Source organism: Beta vulgaris, chromosome 4 (assembly GCF_026745355.1).
Source record: "Beta vulgaris subsp. vulgaris cultivar EL10 chromosome 4, EL10.2, whole genome shotgun sequence".
Classification (NCBI taxonomy): Eukaryota; Viridiplantae; Streptophyta; class Magnoliopsida; order Caryophyllales; family Amaranthaceae; genus Beta; species Beta vulgaris.
In genome coordinates this window covers 8690428-8706007 of record NC_079205.1, presented here as the reverse complement: position 1 = coordinate 8706007, position 15580 = coordinate 8690428, and the positions used below count along the sequence as shown (strand labels likewise).

Sequence of the window (15580 nt, the reverse complement as noted above, 5' to 3'; positions counted from 1 at the left end):
TTTTGCTGCTCAGGGGCTGTGCAAAGTCGACTTCAGTAAACCGGCTAATTGATCATTACTAATCTACTAGATCCGTCTTCATGTATGGTTTTTCAAATATCAATTTTTTGTAACTTTTACATATGTTTAATGCATATAAGTATATTAAAAACACGTAAACGAAAAACTGTAAAAAAGCAAATAGAAACAGCCATTTGGGGGTAAAAAAAACAAACAAAAGATTCAAGACTCAAGCAAACTGGAGCATCCTTCTTATATGCATAAGCCTTGCTTCCATTCAGATATGTGCCTCAAGTCTGAAAAAATAATTCACCTTTAACATATCAAGAAACCATCACAACTTTAGGCAAAACCAGAAATCTAACAGAGTAATAGTATCTGATCGACTTGGAATCAAGAAAACTGTTCCACATTTTGAAGTTAAACCGCCATCAAGTGTGAAATCTTAGGATTAGAGTGTTTGGGTTATAAGAAAACATGTTATGAGAAAGTCATTCTCATTTTTCTTTGTTTGGTTTATAAAGGGTGAAAATAATCCTCTAACACATTTTCTATTGTAAACTAGCGTTTTGGGGCCGAGCATTACCTCACGGCCCGTTTGGTAGTTGGTCATAAATGGTGGTAATGAGAATGAATTTGTGTGTAAATTGGTGAAAAATATCATTGTCCATTCCCATGGTAATGCTAATTTATCCTAAAGGTGTTCACTTTCCTTCTTGAATTTTCATTCCCATCCAATACCACCTTGTAGGTGGTAATGAGTGGTAATGAAAATTGCTTCCCCTTGGAAACAAAAACACAAGTTTAGGGGTGAGATTGCTTGCCCATGGAGAAAAAATGTCTACCCATGGAGATTTTAAGGGTGCTTCCCTAATAGAATTACACTTAAAATGCATTCCCATTACCACAATTTAGTAACGACTACCAAACGGGCTACGAATGTTACCGATGTTACTGTTTTTTTTTTTTGGCGCACTTGATATATGTTTTTCTCCATTCACAAGAAAACATAAAAAACAAAAATAAAGCTCCAATTTTTTAAGTTGTAAAAAGATTAGTGCACTCAATTCACTCGATATTTAAAATGTACATATAAAATTAGAAGAGTAATGCGTTCAATTCACTCGATATTTAAAATGTACATTTGAAACATGAATAAAAATTGCCTACATAAAAAGTGTATTATATTTAATAGAAAGATGTCATAGTTTTGAAACTAGATCCAAGTAATAATAGCAGCGAGATTGATGCTGCCATGAAAGATCAAGGAAGGAGGAGAGAAAGGAGGATTCTTCATATAATGGGTCCCATTTACCCAATTAACTCGATCATCCAAGTTTTTTCATCATCATCAACCCTTTTTCTTGATTACTCCCCACATTTTCACGTTACATCAGAACAACAATGAAAATGCAGGCAAATTATGTTCATACAGTGCTATTGGTGTTGTAAAATCATGAAGTTCGTGGTACAAAAAGATGAGCTTTGCTCATCTCTTGTTACTTTGAGCTTTCTTTTGGCATTGATGACAAACCTTTGGCAAACATTCACCAGAAATTCTATTGACAACACACAAACCTTATACAATTCTAGCAAATTATGTACATTACAGGATACACATTGTCAAATCCCCAAGCGGAGAGGGAGGGGAAAACCAGAAACCGAAAAGAGTAGAATACTAGCTCCTGCTAACGCCAAGCAACATGACTGCCTTATTTTCCAAAATGTTCAGGACATACATGATCTCACTTAGGCGATTCCGTAACTTTCTGCAAAAGGAAATTGCAAAACAGACGACTGAGTTTCCACAAGTTTTGGTTGAATACCTCTACAGAACATGTTAAAAACTGATTCATGTTCCTGTAAGATAGAAAAAGTCTCTCTAGTCTCGCAATGAGTTACTACTACTATTATGATGCTGTTTCTTACTAGGCTTCTCTATTAGTCATATAGTATTACCAAATGAGCAAAGCGTACCACTACTATAAGACTAAAAAAGGTGAAGTACTTCAATATAGCAAGCCCTTGGTGTCGCCAGGATCCATGCACTATATGCAAAATATACCTCCAGACAAACAAATACTAACAGAAAGACAATATATGTGTTAAAGAGAAGCACTATTACTCAATTACTAAGTAACTTCTAGTTACCTATGTAAAATGTGCTACATAAATTATGCATTAAGACGTCTACTTCCGTATGGAAAAAGTAGGCATGCGTTATGTCAAGCCAGCAACAATAAAATGGCTAACCTCGTCTTTCTCTATGAAGTACTTGTAGCCTCCATAAACCAGTGCGCTCCAACCAACCAAAGAAACAATGACAAACTGCAAACTATGAGCATTTAGAACGTACCAATACAGCCTAGCAATATCATTCCAAGCTTGAATAGTTTTGCAATCAGTCCAAAATAATCAGGAAAGCGCAAAAACATTGCAAACAGTATAACATAAGAGCACATTAGAGCATTCTCCTAAACCTTCCTCCCAAGACATAACACCTGCTTGGCTGCTTCATTCTAGGATGTCCCAGACGCCATAAGAAAAAAAATTTAGACACTACCATTTTAGTCAAAACGTGTTAGAAAAGAGTAACAAACATCCCTTTCCTCCCTGATGCTTGCATTTTTAGGTAAAACAGTTACAAAAACCAGATAGAAAATCTCCTACGCTACACAGGATAAGTTATAATATAGGTTCATGATGATAAGAGATCAGACCTCAACTTAGTAAAAGTATTGAGGTATAAAAACAAATTGCAATATAAGACAGTAATAATCAGAACCTATAAGACAAGACTCACCTGCTCTGCCTTCCATCTCGATGGGCTCAGCGGATCCTGCCAAAAGTTCACCTTTGAAGGACCATGATGATCTGCAGTTTAAGTAAAATACGCGAATTCACTCACCAAACATATCAAGATAAAACTTATATACAAATAAGTCTTCCATCACCATCTAGATCATTTTCACCCTTTTTCTTCTCCATCATTGATGCCTATACTTTCATATGATTTACCAAGGTAATTAAAAAACTAATATTAATTAGCTGGATAAAAAGTCCTCAAAGAAAGAATAAAAGAATGTTATTAGACACCCTACGCTACATGATGTTGCAATTTGGTTTGTGTCACTCGAAAGTCTTTAGAAATGTCAGACTTGAAAGTCTTTAGAAATGTCACAGTGACAACTTTCTGAACTAAACTGATTCGACCTGATTCTGATGAGACCTGAAACTTATTTTTTAAGTTGAGAGCGCCCCTACAAGTTTTTAGATACACAAACACAGACATGCCAAGCCTTTCAAAGTTCAATTAGAACTGAAGGAGCATGACACCCGGTGCAACTGGGGCACTGTAATGCTAATGATAATTGGTGTAATAATATTTGAATTAGCCATGCCATCGTATCCAAGGACACGATGCTAAGAGGATACTACTGGATAAGCAAATCTAAAAAGCAGTTACATAATTAAATACAACTATTGCACTTATGGATGCTTAAATCATATTATGCCCCTAATTTCTAAGAAAAAATTGTGTTTCTATTCCTCTTTTACATTCAAAGAGAAGAAAACAATGAATCGGGATAGACAAACAAAGGAAAGAGGCAGCTTCACTTTAATAGAGAAGTTTGGAATTGAAGTTCTTCTAACCAGAGGACTCAATCCACCAACTAAGACAATGACAATGAAATTTTGAGAGCTAGCAACTAGTCTCCAACACCAAGACGAATCTAGCAATATCTAACGACAAAGTTCATGAGAACGTCCAACCTGTTGAGAGCCGTAACCTCTTTTTTAACGGATTTTTCACCGGGTACCCCTGAGGTTTCTTAATATTCACATGTACCTCGAGTTTTCTAAAACTCACCTGGTACCCCTGTGGTTTTGAAATATCATCAAAATACCCTTAATAACTAACTGCCGTCAACTCCGTTAGTCATTAAGGCTAAATCAACGAAATTATCCCGTAACTAACTTAATTAATACTAGTTATTCCTAATTAATTCTAATTAAACCTAATTAATACTTATAAATCCTAATTAACTTGTTTGCCTCCCTAACCCCTAACCCTGAAACCCACCACCTGACCCCACCTCACCCTAATGTCCTAACCACCCAAACCCCACCACCCTTGGCCCCCTTCCCCACCCCACCCCCCGTGCAACAACCCCTCCCCCCGCTCCCTCGCAGCCCCAGAGTCAATTTCCCTTCCCCTCCACCCCCGTCGAATTTCGCCTCCCTCCCCAAACCCCCCACCCCCCGCACAACCCCTCCCCCACCCCTCTCACAGCCCCCAAGTCGATTTCCCCTCCCCTCCACCCCCGTCGAATTTCGCTCCCCTCCCCCACCCCCGTCTAATTTCCTTGTCCTTCTGGTTCTGGTCACTTGAATGAAGAACTGAAACACCAGTGCCTTGTGAATATCGTGCAATCATTATCTCGACAGGGGAGGGGAGAAAAGCTCCGCGAGGGTTGGGGGAAGGGAGCGAAATTCAACGAGGATGGGAGGGAGGGGAGGGGAAATCGACTCAGGGCTGCGACGGGGTAGGGGAGGCAATGCGCGGCGGTTGGGGGTGGGGTTAAGATTAGGGTAGGGTTAAAAGTTTTTTTAGGGTCATGTTTAATGAAAAGTTGACGGTAGGGTCATGTCAGGAATTATTCAAAACCACAAGGACACCTGATGAATTATGGAAAACATGTACCAAGTGAATATTAAGAAATCTTATGGATACCTAATGAAAAAAACCGTTTTTTTTTAACGTATCGTGCTTCATTTTTTAGCACTTTTGTACCCCTTTAAAACTCGTAGGTTATTTGCATAACGTTTCATAGACCAAACTTTTTCTCTAACTTCTAGAAATAATTAGTCTTTTTTATTAAACCAATAGTGGCTTAACCGGGTTAAGCAATAAATACACAATCATTTGTACAAGTACATACATCATACTTAGTTCCGAAGAAAACAAATATTTCATTTGTTTCTTTTTTAAGTGCAACACTTTGACTTTTGCACTATTCAGTATTCACACACCTTACTTTGACCATTTTTTTCTTTTACTCATTTTAAATTTTTTGTTAATAATCTGAGTGGCTGGATCTAGATGCTTATTGTGACAGGAAATGTTCAAATAATATTCATCGAATGACTATTCATCTCATCTATTTTATTTTCATGCGACTCGGGGGCAAGAAAGCTCTATGAAAAAATGGTGGTTCAATTCGATGTTGTCTAAGATAGGGTTAGAACTCCGTCCTACAATATAAGTCATGGCTCCTTATAAGGTGTCCCAAAATATAAGTCCTATTTCTATTTTCAATCATAAATTATGTCCAGAATACCCTCGTGAAAATAATTTTGTTCCAGAAATATCCTCAATATTTACTCTCCCAAAGCACCACTATCAATGAGAAAATGGGATCTTTTATCCCATTTATCACTGTTGACTCATTCATTAATCTTCCAACGTCATTTTTAATGAGAAAACTAGTTATTAGGCCCGGGCTATGCCTCGGGTAAGAAAAAATTTCATTTATTAATATAATACTTTATGTTAATAATACTAAATACAACTTAGTCTAATGGTTAAAACTTCAGTATATGTACTTGAGGTCTTAAAATCAAACCCTATACTACTTTTTATCCAAGACATAACCCGGACCTAATAACTACTCCCTCCGTCCCAAAATATAGTTTCCATTTCCATTTTGGGTGTCCCAAACTATAGTTTCCATTTCCATATTTAGTTCCACATTTTTCCGTAATTTTTCTAGAAAAACCGTGTCCCATTATTTATTTTCTTCTTGAAATTTGTTTTTTCATTTGTTTATTCAACCAAAATGTTACAATTAATGCTCTTTCACCAATTATTCTCCATTCTCTCTCCTAAAATCATCTTTTCCCCAACAACATTTATTTAAATAAACAAAAAATATTTATTATCCCTCTTATATTCTACTTGCATAAAAAAACCATGAAAAAAGAGAAATATGAACTATATTTTGGGACAGAGAGAGTAATTAATAGTCAAAATTATACATTATCTAGCGTGAAAGTTAAAGTGTCACACTCATCTAGAAACGGACTATATAAGTACTTCCAATATGCACAAATGCAATTGCACTTCTACAACGGATACGAAAATCCACCACAATAAGATGATATAGTTCCATTTGGGCAACTAAACAATACTTAAAACAGTTAAACAAAGGAACACAGAGAATACCGACACCGGTGGCGAAACCACGCCGATGGATTAGAGAAAGAGGAGGAGGAGCAGCAGCAGCAGCAGCAGCAGCAGCAGCAAGTTTAGGAGAAGAGAGGCGAGTCAGATAAACTGCTTGCCGAGTTGCTGGGAACCAAAACGCCATGTTCGTAGCTTCTTTTAGCCTTACAACTAGAATTCTGTGGAACTTGAAAAGGTGGCGAGCACCGAATGAGCTATGAAGGAGTATAAATTTTAGAAAATCATGATCAGATAGACACCTCTACTCAGTTTCGTTTTTTGTATTCGTGTCACAACTGCCGAAGCTAGTGAATAAACTAACAAGGCAACACAAAAGAGTAAATATGGACACCTATATTAGAAATTTATTTGTCACATAAGACTTTAAGAACACTTTTTTTTTTTTTCACTTGGTTTAGTAAGAAGGATTTGGATTAAATAAAATGAAGGGGGAAGGAAAAGATTTTGATAAACTCTTCGCTTTGTAAATAATAGAGAATTTTTACTTTTGTTGAGAAATAGTGAAATGGCAAATTCCACGGTTTAAGTGTGATGAATGTCCTGACATGTATTTAATGTATGTTAGGAAAAGTTTTCTTCCGCACAGGAAATGTTGAATATGTAATGGTAAACAGTAGAATTTTTGCTTATAAATACCGGTGTAACAAATCAGTTTTACATCAATACGAAAACAATACATGCTCTGATATATAGCTTCTCTCTCTCCATATTTCTCACAACAACTTTATGTTTTTCTCTTCCTTTTCTTTCCTTTCTTTTCTCTTATTTTCCTCTCTCTTAATTTTTCTTGCTATAGCCTATAGACAGTGTAAAAAAAACTTATATAGATCCGGTCCACACTAAATTAATGTGGACCTAATGCTAATTCATATAATTTATGAAAAAAAAAATTATATACACTAATAGATATAGAAGATGAGTAGATATAAATTGTAAAGTTTAACTATATGGAAAAATGTTACTTTGTTACAAAATGAAAATTTTATTATGATAAACTAATGTAAGAGAGTAACTATATTAAACTATTAAAGATAAAAGGTCACTATTATAGGTAATAATTATAGAGTAACTTAAGATTTTCAAAGGTTATTATATGAAGAAAAAAAAAGAAAAACTATGTTAAATAAGTGGCTTTGATCCACAATAATATTAGTATGGATCAATTAGTATCAATCAAGTCCTTTACAAGACTAACTCAGAGAAAGATAGATAGATTAGAAACCAAGCTCAAGAATATTTACATCAACCTACAAAAATAATGTGATGTGGCATTTTGTTCCTGAAATAAACATTTACAAAAGTTACTCCCTCTGTTTTTTTTATTATTTACACTTAGAATCTTGGCACTATTCATAATTAAAGAGAATCTTCTCAATTTTTTTCAATTTATAAGAAAAAATATAGTCATGTGGGATCTTATTTGATTTGTCTCAATTAGTACATTATTAATATTCAATCGTTATAATTTTTACTAATATATAATGAAAAATATTTAAGTTCAAAAATGTGCGTTGGGAGATGTGCACAGGAAAGTGAGAAAGATAAAAAGAAACAGAGGGAGTATCATATAACAACTACAATAAATTAAATTTGCAAAATATAAATAATGAAGAATATTACCACATCATTATTTGTAATCAAACAATCAACTAATATCATACTCTCCCATAAAAATAAAAATAAAAATAAAACATACTCAAAAGCACAATTATAACTTTGCTACAAGTAGTGTTTGATGACTTTGCATCATGCTCCAAAATGGGGAGTTGGATACCATTACAATCTGTATTGCAAATTTGCAACTAAAAATGCTCGTTCTAATACTGCAAAAGCCTAAAGGTGGATTGAGTCCAGGTTCAAGTTCAACAAGCACATCTTATATTATAGCACGAGTGCACAACAATACTGTAGATTTCTTCTTCTTAGTTTCTCTGCTGATATACCTATTTCTTAATTCTTGTTTATGCTGCCGTGATAGACGTCGACACTAGAACTGATCCTAACTTTGATCATTTCGTTCTTCTTGATTTTTTAGATCATTCCCTTGAAAGAAGGGTGACCAAATTCTTATAATGTACCCAAAAAAAAACTTGTTTCAGCTGATGTAAAATGCTCGTTCCAATACTCATGTAATTAATTCTACATTGTTTTGAATCCAGATCATCCTTAGAACAATTGTGAACCTAATAATTAAAAACCTACACAATTCTATCAAAAGAAATACTATACTACCTCAATTTTCAAATTAATCTACACACTTCATTTTGGAGGAGAAAGTGCAAAAGTATGAGAGATAAACTAAAAAGGTGGAGAGAAAAACTAAAAAATGAAAGAGAAAAACTAAAAAGTGGGTTAAAACATTAAAACGTGGATGACATGGGTAGAAAAGGAGGATAAAGTAAATCTGACATGTTACCAAAAATAGAAAAAGCAACAGTGTGTAGATTGAAAAGAAACAAACAAAAAAAAAAAATATGTAGATTAAAAATAAACGGTATCGCACCATAGACAAGAAAGATAAAACATAGTTTAACCTATGCATCAAAAGTAGAAAAAGAGACTGGTAAAACATACGCAAAATATAACATACATCTGGGTGTACCTTGCGGTAGGTACATCCGGGTAATCTGTTAATTACATTTCGCGTGCTAATCTATCACAAAACCACATTTGCTTCAGTGGTCACAATGTTGCGCCTCTTTATAAATCAGGAAATATCGTAATTAAAAAATTAAATAAAACCCCAACCCAACTCATACGTGTTTGACACACTCATACTCATTTGACTTTATACTCATTTATGTAACGCCTACTCATTTGGAAAATTTGTGTTCATTTGGAGAACTCATACTCATTTGGCTTCATACTCGTTTGGAAAACTCATACGCATTTGGAAAACCCATACTCATTTGGGTTCGTACTCATTTTGACTAATCTATACAAATATATTAAAAGGCGTGCGAAAACAAGAAACTGTACCACGTGGCACTCTCCCTATGAAGTTTTAGTTCATGCAATCCATGTACAATAAAAAAGTTAAGAAATTGCATGGTATAAAGTTTGATCCTGAGACCTCAAGTACATATACTAAAGTTCTAACCACTAGGCTAAGTTGTATTTAGTGTTAAGTTGTATTTAGTGTTATTATCATAAAGTATTATATTAATAAATGAATTTTTTTCTTACCCAAGGCATAGCCCGGGCCTAATAACTAGTTCATACTCATTTGGTGCACGTAGAGATATGTACATCAAGATGTACCTTTTACCTTTAGGAGCTAGAAACTAGAAAGTTGTTTAGCTCCTAATTAGCCTTTTGTTTTATGAACCCTTTCCTAATTACCTTGATTCCTTGAAATAACCTTATCGAGTTGACTCAGACAAATACATATATATTGTACAATTGAGATTTGAGGCCTTGAAATATACATCAAGCCATTATAGTTCAATGACTAGAACACGAACATAATTTTATTCTGGATGTAAAAAGCCACTATACCTCATTACAGGTTGCTTTCAATCTCTCCACATCTTCAGCTTTAAAACATCATATACATTACAACATCATAAACTTTTGCAGGCTCATTTATCTCATCCAACACAAAGCCATAACAATCCAATCATGGATCATGCTTATAGAAGCAATTGTGATATATGTCACATATTACTGAATGAAACATGGCACGAATTCTCTCCTCATAGACGGGATCGAATCATAATTTTTTTCCTGCTTGGATTTAGAATTTCTTTTTCCTCTACCTGCTTAGGCGGAAACTTCTTGGATGAGATTGGTTCCAGCTTTTCTGTAGATATCCCATTTTTAAGTGTCATCTCTTCCTGCATCTTCTCCATCTTGCTGACCTCATTTTCTGACTTTAAGAGAGCATCAGGCTTCTGCTTCTCCTGGTCGTTACACTCGTTTAAGGGGGCTCCGACCTTTAATTCTTGCACTGTTTTATGCAACTGCATGAAACCTGGATAAACTCAGGGTTAAAAGGGAAGAGAATGATGCTGAATAATATTATGAGACTAATAATAGTGTGACCTAAATAACAACTTGAACATTGGAAATATAAGAACAAGCAAAAGACTAATAATAGAGCTCTTTTTTGTTTTTCAGTACTAAAATCCATCATTTTGTATGCATCAGTTAACACTTTGACAGTCCTCAGACCTCAGTAGTATGATTCAACTGCGAATCAATGAAAAAACAACTTTTCATTTCCTAGTATTCCGAATTGAGAGAAACTGAGAATTCTTGGTATTTCTTAGATAACCCTATTTGAAAGAACTTTTGATACCGATAATATGAATTTCACTGGACCCATGGATGACATTTCTTCTTCCCCGACCAAGGAAAGAAAGTTGAGTTACAACTTACAAGATTTATTACTAGTAGAAAAACGAGTATTTTTTATCCAATGGATTTCATTACAATCAATTAATTAGAAAAATTAAAAATATTTTCCTCGGGGAATTAAATAAAAGTATATATTGTTATAAAGTCATAAACCCTAAAAAAGGTATCAGCTCTCCATAATAAAATTTAATTCATAGGCGGCAAAAAAAAATTGTGTCATCCCCAAAGTGACGGGGTTATTCGCAGGGAGAATGGCACCTAGCAAATTGGCTTCTCAATGATGTTTAGATCAACCAGTCTGGTGGCTACTGAACTTAGTGTTATTCGTGAAGGTTTAGTCTTAGCCAAGGAGCTTAAACCTTTCATTCTGGAGCTCGAAACTGAAGCTCAAACCTTAAATTTCATGCTGCAGAAGCCAGGCCGTTCCTAAATCCTAATCATGAATCAGGTGCAATCATTAATATGTTTGCACCCTCCACAAAGAAGATTGGACTGTCATTATTCTTTATGCCAAATGAGAGGCTAACATGATGGTTCATGGCTTGGCCAGATTAGGCAGAGTTCGAGATGAAGGACAAATGTTTTACTTTATGGTTCCTGATTGTGACTTAGAAATCTACAACAAGGATCTTTGCAATGTCACCGGGAAAGGCCTTGCTACCACTTCTTTAGCCTTCATCGCTGATGTCTACTTTCTTTGTTTAATGTGAGAATGATATCCATCCACCCCCCCCCCCTCCTTAGTTGGGCGTGTACCCTGTCATATGTTGCTACTTGCTGTACTTTAATGACATAGTCCATAATGTGATATAATGGTTTTTCCTCTATTGCGTTAAAAGAAATGAAAACCACCTTTCTAATTGATGTTTTCCTCCGATCCAAACACTCTTTAAAGGAAAACGCTAATCGAATAGTCCAATAGATAGGTGTAACGAAGTATAAAGAAAAACAAAGTCCTAGAAAATTAGAAAGAATCCATACAACAATGCAAGACGTTTCACCATTCACCTTACCTTCATGTAAATTTTTTGAAAAAGGCTACTTGCAATCAAACCAAATTCTTAATTTATCCTTGTAACATATTTTATGCAAACAACTACAAAGCAAACTTCTTGCAATCATACCAAATTATTATTTGATCCTTGTAACATATTTTATGCAAACAACTACCAAGCAAGCTTAGTTAGCTGGTATCAATCCCATCTTCCTTCAGGCAAGAACAATTGCAGCTCTTAGGGGACGGGACGGAGGGAAGGCCGAAGGGTTAGGGGTGTTGAACTTTATACTAGACTGAGATCAAACTCAGATACGTACCCAATCGAGGCTTGTGTTTACCAACCAAATTAAAATTATACTTTATGCATACAACTAGCAAAATTCCAACCATTCAGGTACAAAGAATTAATCCATAAAAACATCCAAACTATGCATGATGTCGTACAATGCACAAAAAAACATCAATACATGGACTTAACAAGGAGCCAAAGAAGTTCAAGAGTAATTAACTTTTGATGAATTGATGAAAATGTTTGATTTTACCTTTCCATTGCAGCATGAAATGCAGCTAAATAGCGTTTTAGCCACCTAACCCTCAATGAAATTATCAAAACATTGGGCATTTGGTTCAAATAGAGGAACGGAAAGGAAAATCAAGTAGAGGGGAGGAATGGTAACAATAATTGTTTCTTTTATTGGGTGTTTGGTTCAACAATGGAAATGAATCACTTTGTAAGGTAATGGAAATGATTTTGTTACTCCTCTAATTTGGAGGGTAACGTTACCCTCAAATGGGGGTAATGGTTAACCTACTAACCAAACCAAACGAGGAGAAATGGATTCAGATTAGTGAATCCGTTTCCAGGCTCCCAAACAAGGCCTTAATTATATTCCTTGTGATCCCTCTATACCATATGCATCCTGTGTTCTTAATAGATTCATCGTAGGCATATTTGATCATTAATATCTCTAATTATATTTTATCAAAAAATTTAAAACCTATTTTGAAAATATACATGATGACGAACCCATAACAATTAAGGCTTTACTTGGTAGGAAGGATTTGGATGGAAAAGAAAGGAAAGAAAAGGTAAAAACAAACTTTCTCGTGTTTGGTAAAAGAAAATAAGAAGGGTTTGATTGGAAAGGAGAGGAAGTAGAAGAAAAATAATACTTTAAATCCTTGTTTTCCTTTCTTCCCAAAAACAGAGGAATTTGACCGGAAAGAAAACTAACAAGCTTTTACCTAATTCCTCTCAAATCCATCAATTATACTATACCACACTGAAAACTACAACTATCTTCTTTTCTCTCTTTTCCTTTTTTTTTTTTCTCTTTCTTTTCTCTTCCTTTACTAAAAAAAAAAAATACCAAACAAGTGTAAAGTATTATTTATTTTACATAATAGTACTTAAACATGGTTAAAAGTTACAATTTAAATAGAGTCAAGAGTCTATATGACACATCTATTAATAAAGACAGGAAGTATTTTACATTTTGTGAAAAATAATCAAATTGTTGATAACCCATACATAAATCATAAACGTTGAATTACACTTTAAAGGAATTCTACTAAACAAAAAATGGCGACAATTAAATCTTTCACAAACAAGAATTCATACTAATTGCAACACTAGCAACAGAAAGCAAAAATATTGGAAAGAAGAAAAAAAAAAAGAATCATAAAATAAATATCAAAATAACCTTTTCTTCCTTTGGTTGTCAAGTTGACGGAAAAATCGACGGCATATTTTCCTATACTCTCGAAAAACGAGCCTATTCTCCGACGACCAGCTACGTGGTCCCACTCCAGCTCTTTATGTTTTGAAACGACATTACTTACTCTTGAAACGACAGCCATAGCACAAAAACTCTTCGTTTGGCTTGAAAATTGAAATAACTAGAGTCTACAAGTCGAAGCTTCCATCAGTAATATGAATTGAAAAGATTTTGGAATTTTGGTGGGTGGTTGTGGTCTTGTGGAAGCCTGGAAGGTAAGATCAAAGATGTGAAGGGTTAGGAAATAGTGCGTTTTATGAAGTATAAAAGTTTCATTCTTTTTTTTTGTTGGAACAATATTTCCAAATTAGTACATAGTAACTATACTAATATACATACATGTTCGTAGGAAGATAACCATATTCATGAATCATGATGAATATGAATGATTAGATTATATACACTATACATAGAGACTAATATCAATTCACATGTACCAACTAGAGATACATATATGTTCATTTGATTTTTCATTTGGTTTGTTATTCATGTACATATTCATTAATCATTAGGCTTGTTCATGTACATTTGACTTGTTATCCATATACCTCTACACGTCATACTCTATGTATTAGCGTGTACACCATCTAAGCTTTGCACAATACTTCTCTAAATGTATTTCATCCATAAAAAATCATATTTATTAGATCGAGACATGTTGGAACAGGAAAAATGTTTTAACCATTTAGCTATCACCCACTCTTTATCTTGTCATTCTGTGCTAATACTTGTACCCCACGATCTGTCATTTAAAATACAAACTAGTATTTTGACCCGGTCGATTTTTCGGATCACTTTCAATTATCAAATATGTTATTATTTATGAATTTCATAATTAATTTTAGGGTAGTTCTACATGGTGGCTTTCTATTTTGGATTTTACTACTCGGGGCATGTTCTCTTCGACATAAAACAGCTGAACTGAACTGAACTGAAATGAATAGTGATATGTGAAAGTAAAAGTAATGTCCAGAGTTGAAATGAACTGAACTGAAAATAAGCTGGGGAGAACAAACCCTTGGTGGCATTCCAAAAAAATTTATACCAAGTGACGTTCTACTTTAGCTAATTATACGTAGTAGCCTTAATCCACTTAAAACCTAGCTAACCCTATTTACCAATCCATCTCATTAGTCTGGTCAAAGGGATCCCTCTTCCCTCCTCGCCTACAAGGCTACAACTGACACTCCTATAGTCCTATTTGGGGTTGTATCCTCTTGGTGACTTCACTGTCAAATCAGCTATTTGGATAACTCATGATCTCGATCCTACTGAGGAACATTGGATCTTTAAATGAATTTGAAAACTTGACATACCCCCTAAATTACATATTTTCTTATGACAATTTTGTCATAACAGTATAAGTGTTAGGGATATACTCTTCAAAAAAATCGCTCCGTCCAATTTATGCCCCCAATGTCATTCCCATCCTGAAACGATTAATCATCTATTTAATTAATGCACTTATGTCAGGAAAGTTTGGGATCTCCAAGAAACTCGTGCATGGCTAAGCTTCCACCACAAGGAAGCCTCTCTTTTAAAAGTCCTACAATTCCTTAAATTTGATAAAAAAAAGAGTCATAACCAAATTCTTTTTTCTTAGCTTATATAAAAAAAAAATATATAAACAATATCCAGAAAAAAAACACCACAACCAAGAAATTTTAAAAAATTTAAAGAACATCATAAAAAAGCACTAAAGACCATTAAATTACCCTAAAAAATTGCAATAAATAATTGCAAATATGTAAAATATCTCTGTTCTGAAAGTAAACATTATAAATTTTTTTTTTAGGGGAACATTATAAAACTAATTGGGCGTCATTATATCATCTCTCTGACTCTCTCTACATTCTTATTTCTTACATTCATCCAATCCACTTTTGACTTCTCTATTATGTAACAGTTGGTCTTGTAAGAGACCGTCTACTTTTAATTTAAAAGTAGGCGCAGCCCAAGCCCAATATTAAGAAGAGAATAGATCATATTTCTTAATATAGTGACTACTTTAATCTATTTAGTGACCATTTTAATCTATTTAGTGACCAGTTTAATCTATTCAATAATAACATTCTTTAATTCATTTAGTGACTGATTTAATCGATTTAGTGACTAGTTTAATCCATTTTGTAAGACTGACGGACTATTTTTAAAAATTGTTTGTTCTAATTCAAAATTTAGAAGGGAAATAAAAGAAGG

The 15580-nt window shown here is 34.3% G+C and overlaps 2 protein-coding genes across 3 annotated transcripts; both read right to left on the bottom strand.

The window, feature by feature from the left end:
• Window positions 1-31: 31 nt before the first annotated feature.
• Window positions 32-6542, bottom strand: LOC104891580 (hypothetical protein). 2 transcript variants are annotated; one of them, XM_048642719.2, is made up of 4 exons: window positions 6227-6542; window positions 2804-2874; window positions 2254-2328; window positions 32-296 (listed from the first exon to the last, which is right to left on the bottom strand). In XM_048642719.2, exons 1-4 carry the CDS (start codon window positions 6369-6371, stop codon window positions 291-293), a joined length of 297 nt encoding a protein of 98 aa, XP_048498676.1. In that variant the 5' UTR covers window positions 6372-6542; the 3' UTR covers window positions 32-290. The 2 variants fall into 2 exon arrangements, with proteins under 2 accessions (XP_048498676.1, XP_010675589.2); XM_010677287.4 differs by lacking the exon at window positions 32-296 and adding an exon at window positions 1447-1769 and having other exon boundaries at window positions 6227-6539.
• A 3075-nt stretch (window positions 6543-9617) lies between these two features.
• LOC104891578 (hypothetical protein) lies at window positions 9618-13677 on the bottom strand. The gene is made up of 2 exons (XM_010677284.4): window positions 13307-13677; window positions 9618-10220 (listed from the first exon to the last, which is right to left on the bottom strand). The coding sequence occupies exons 1-2, from the start codon at window positions 13461-13463 to the stop codon at window positions 9943-9945; spliced, it is 435 nt and encodes a 144-aa protein (XP_010675586.1). The 5' UTR covers window positions 13464-13677; the 3' UTR covers window positions 9618-9942.
• Between the last annotated feature and the right edge of the window lie 1903 nt (window positions 13678-15580).

What these genes read in the sequence shown, in the direction of transcription:
- LOC104891580 (XM_010677287.4), bottom strand. Translation starts at nt 6,371, where the DNA reads ATGGCGTTTTGGTTCCCAGCAACTCGGCAAGCAGTTTATCTGACTCGC. An exon ending in TGGTTTCGCCACCGGTGTCG is followed by an intron (nt 2,875 to 6,226) that starts GTATTCTCTGTG and finishes CTTAAACTGCAG; the next exon opens with ATCATCATGGTCCTTCAAAG. An exon ending in ACTTCATAGAGAAAGACGAG is followed by an intron (nt 1,770 to 2,253) that starts GTTAGCCATTTT and finishes TTCCTTTTGCAG; the next exon opens with AAAGTTACGGAATCGCCTAA.
- LOC104891578 (XM_010677284.4), bottom strand. Translation starts at nt 13,463, where the DNA reads ATGGCTGTCGTTTCAAGAGTAAGTAATGTCGTTTCAAAACATAAAGAG. An exon ending in GACAACCAAAGGAAGAAAAG is followed by an intron (nt 10,221 to 13,306) that starts GTTATTTTGATA and finishes GAGTTTATCCAG; the next exon opens with GTTTCATGCAGTTGCATAAA.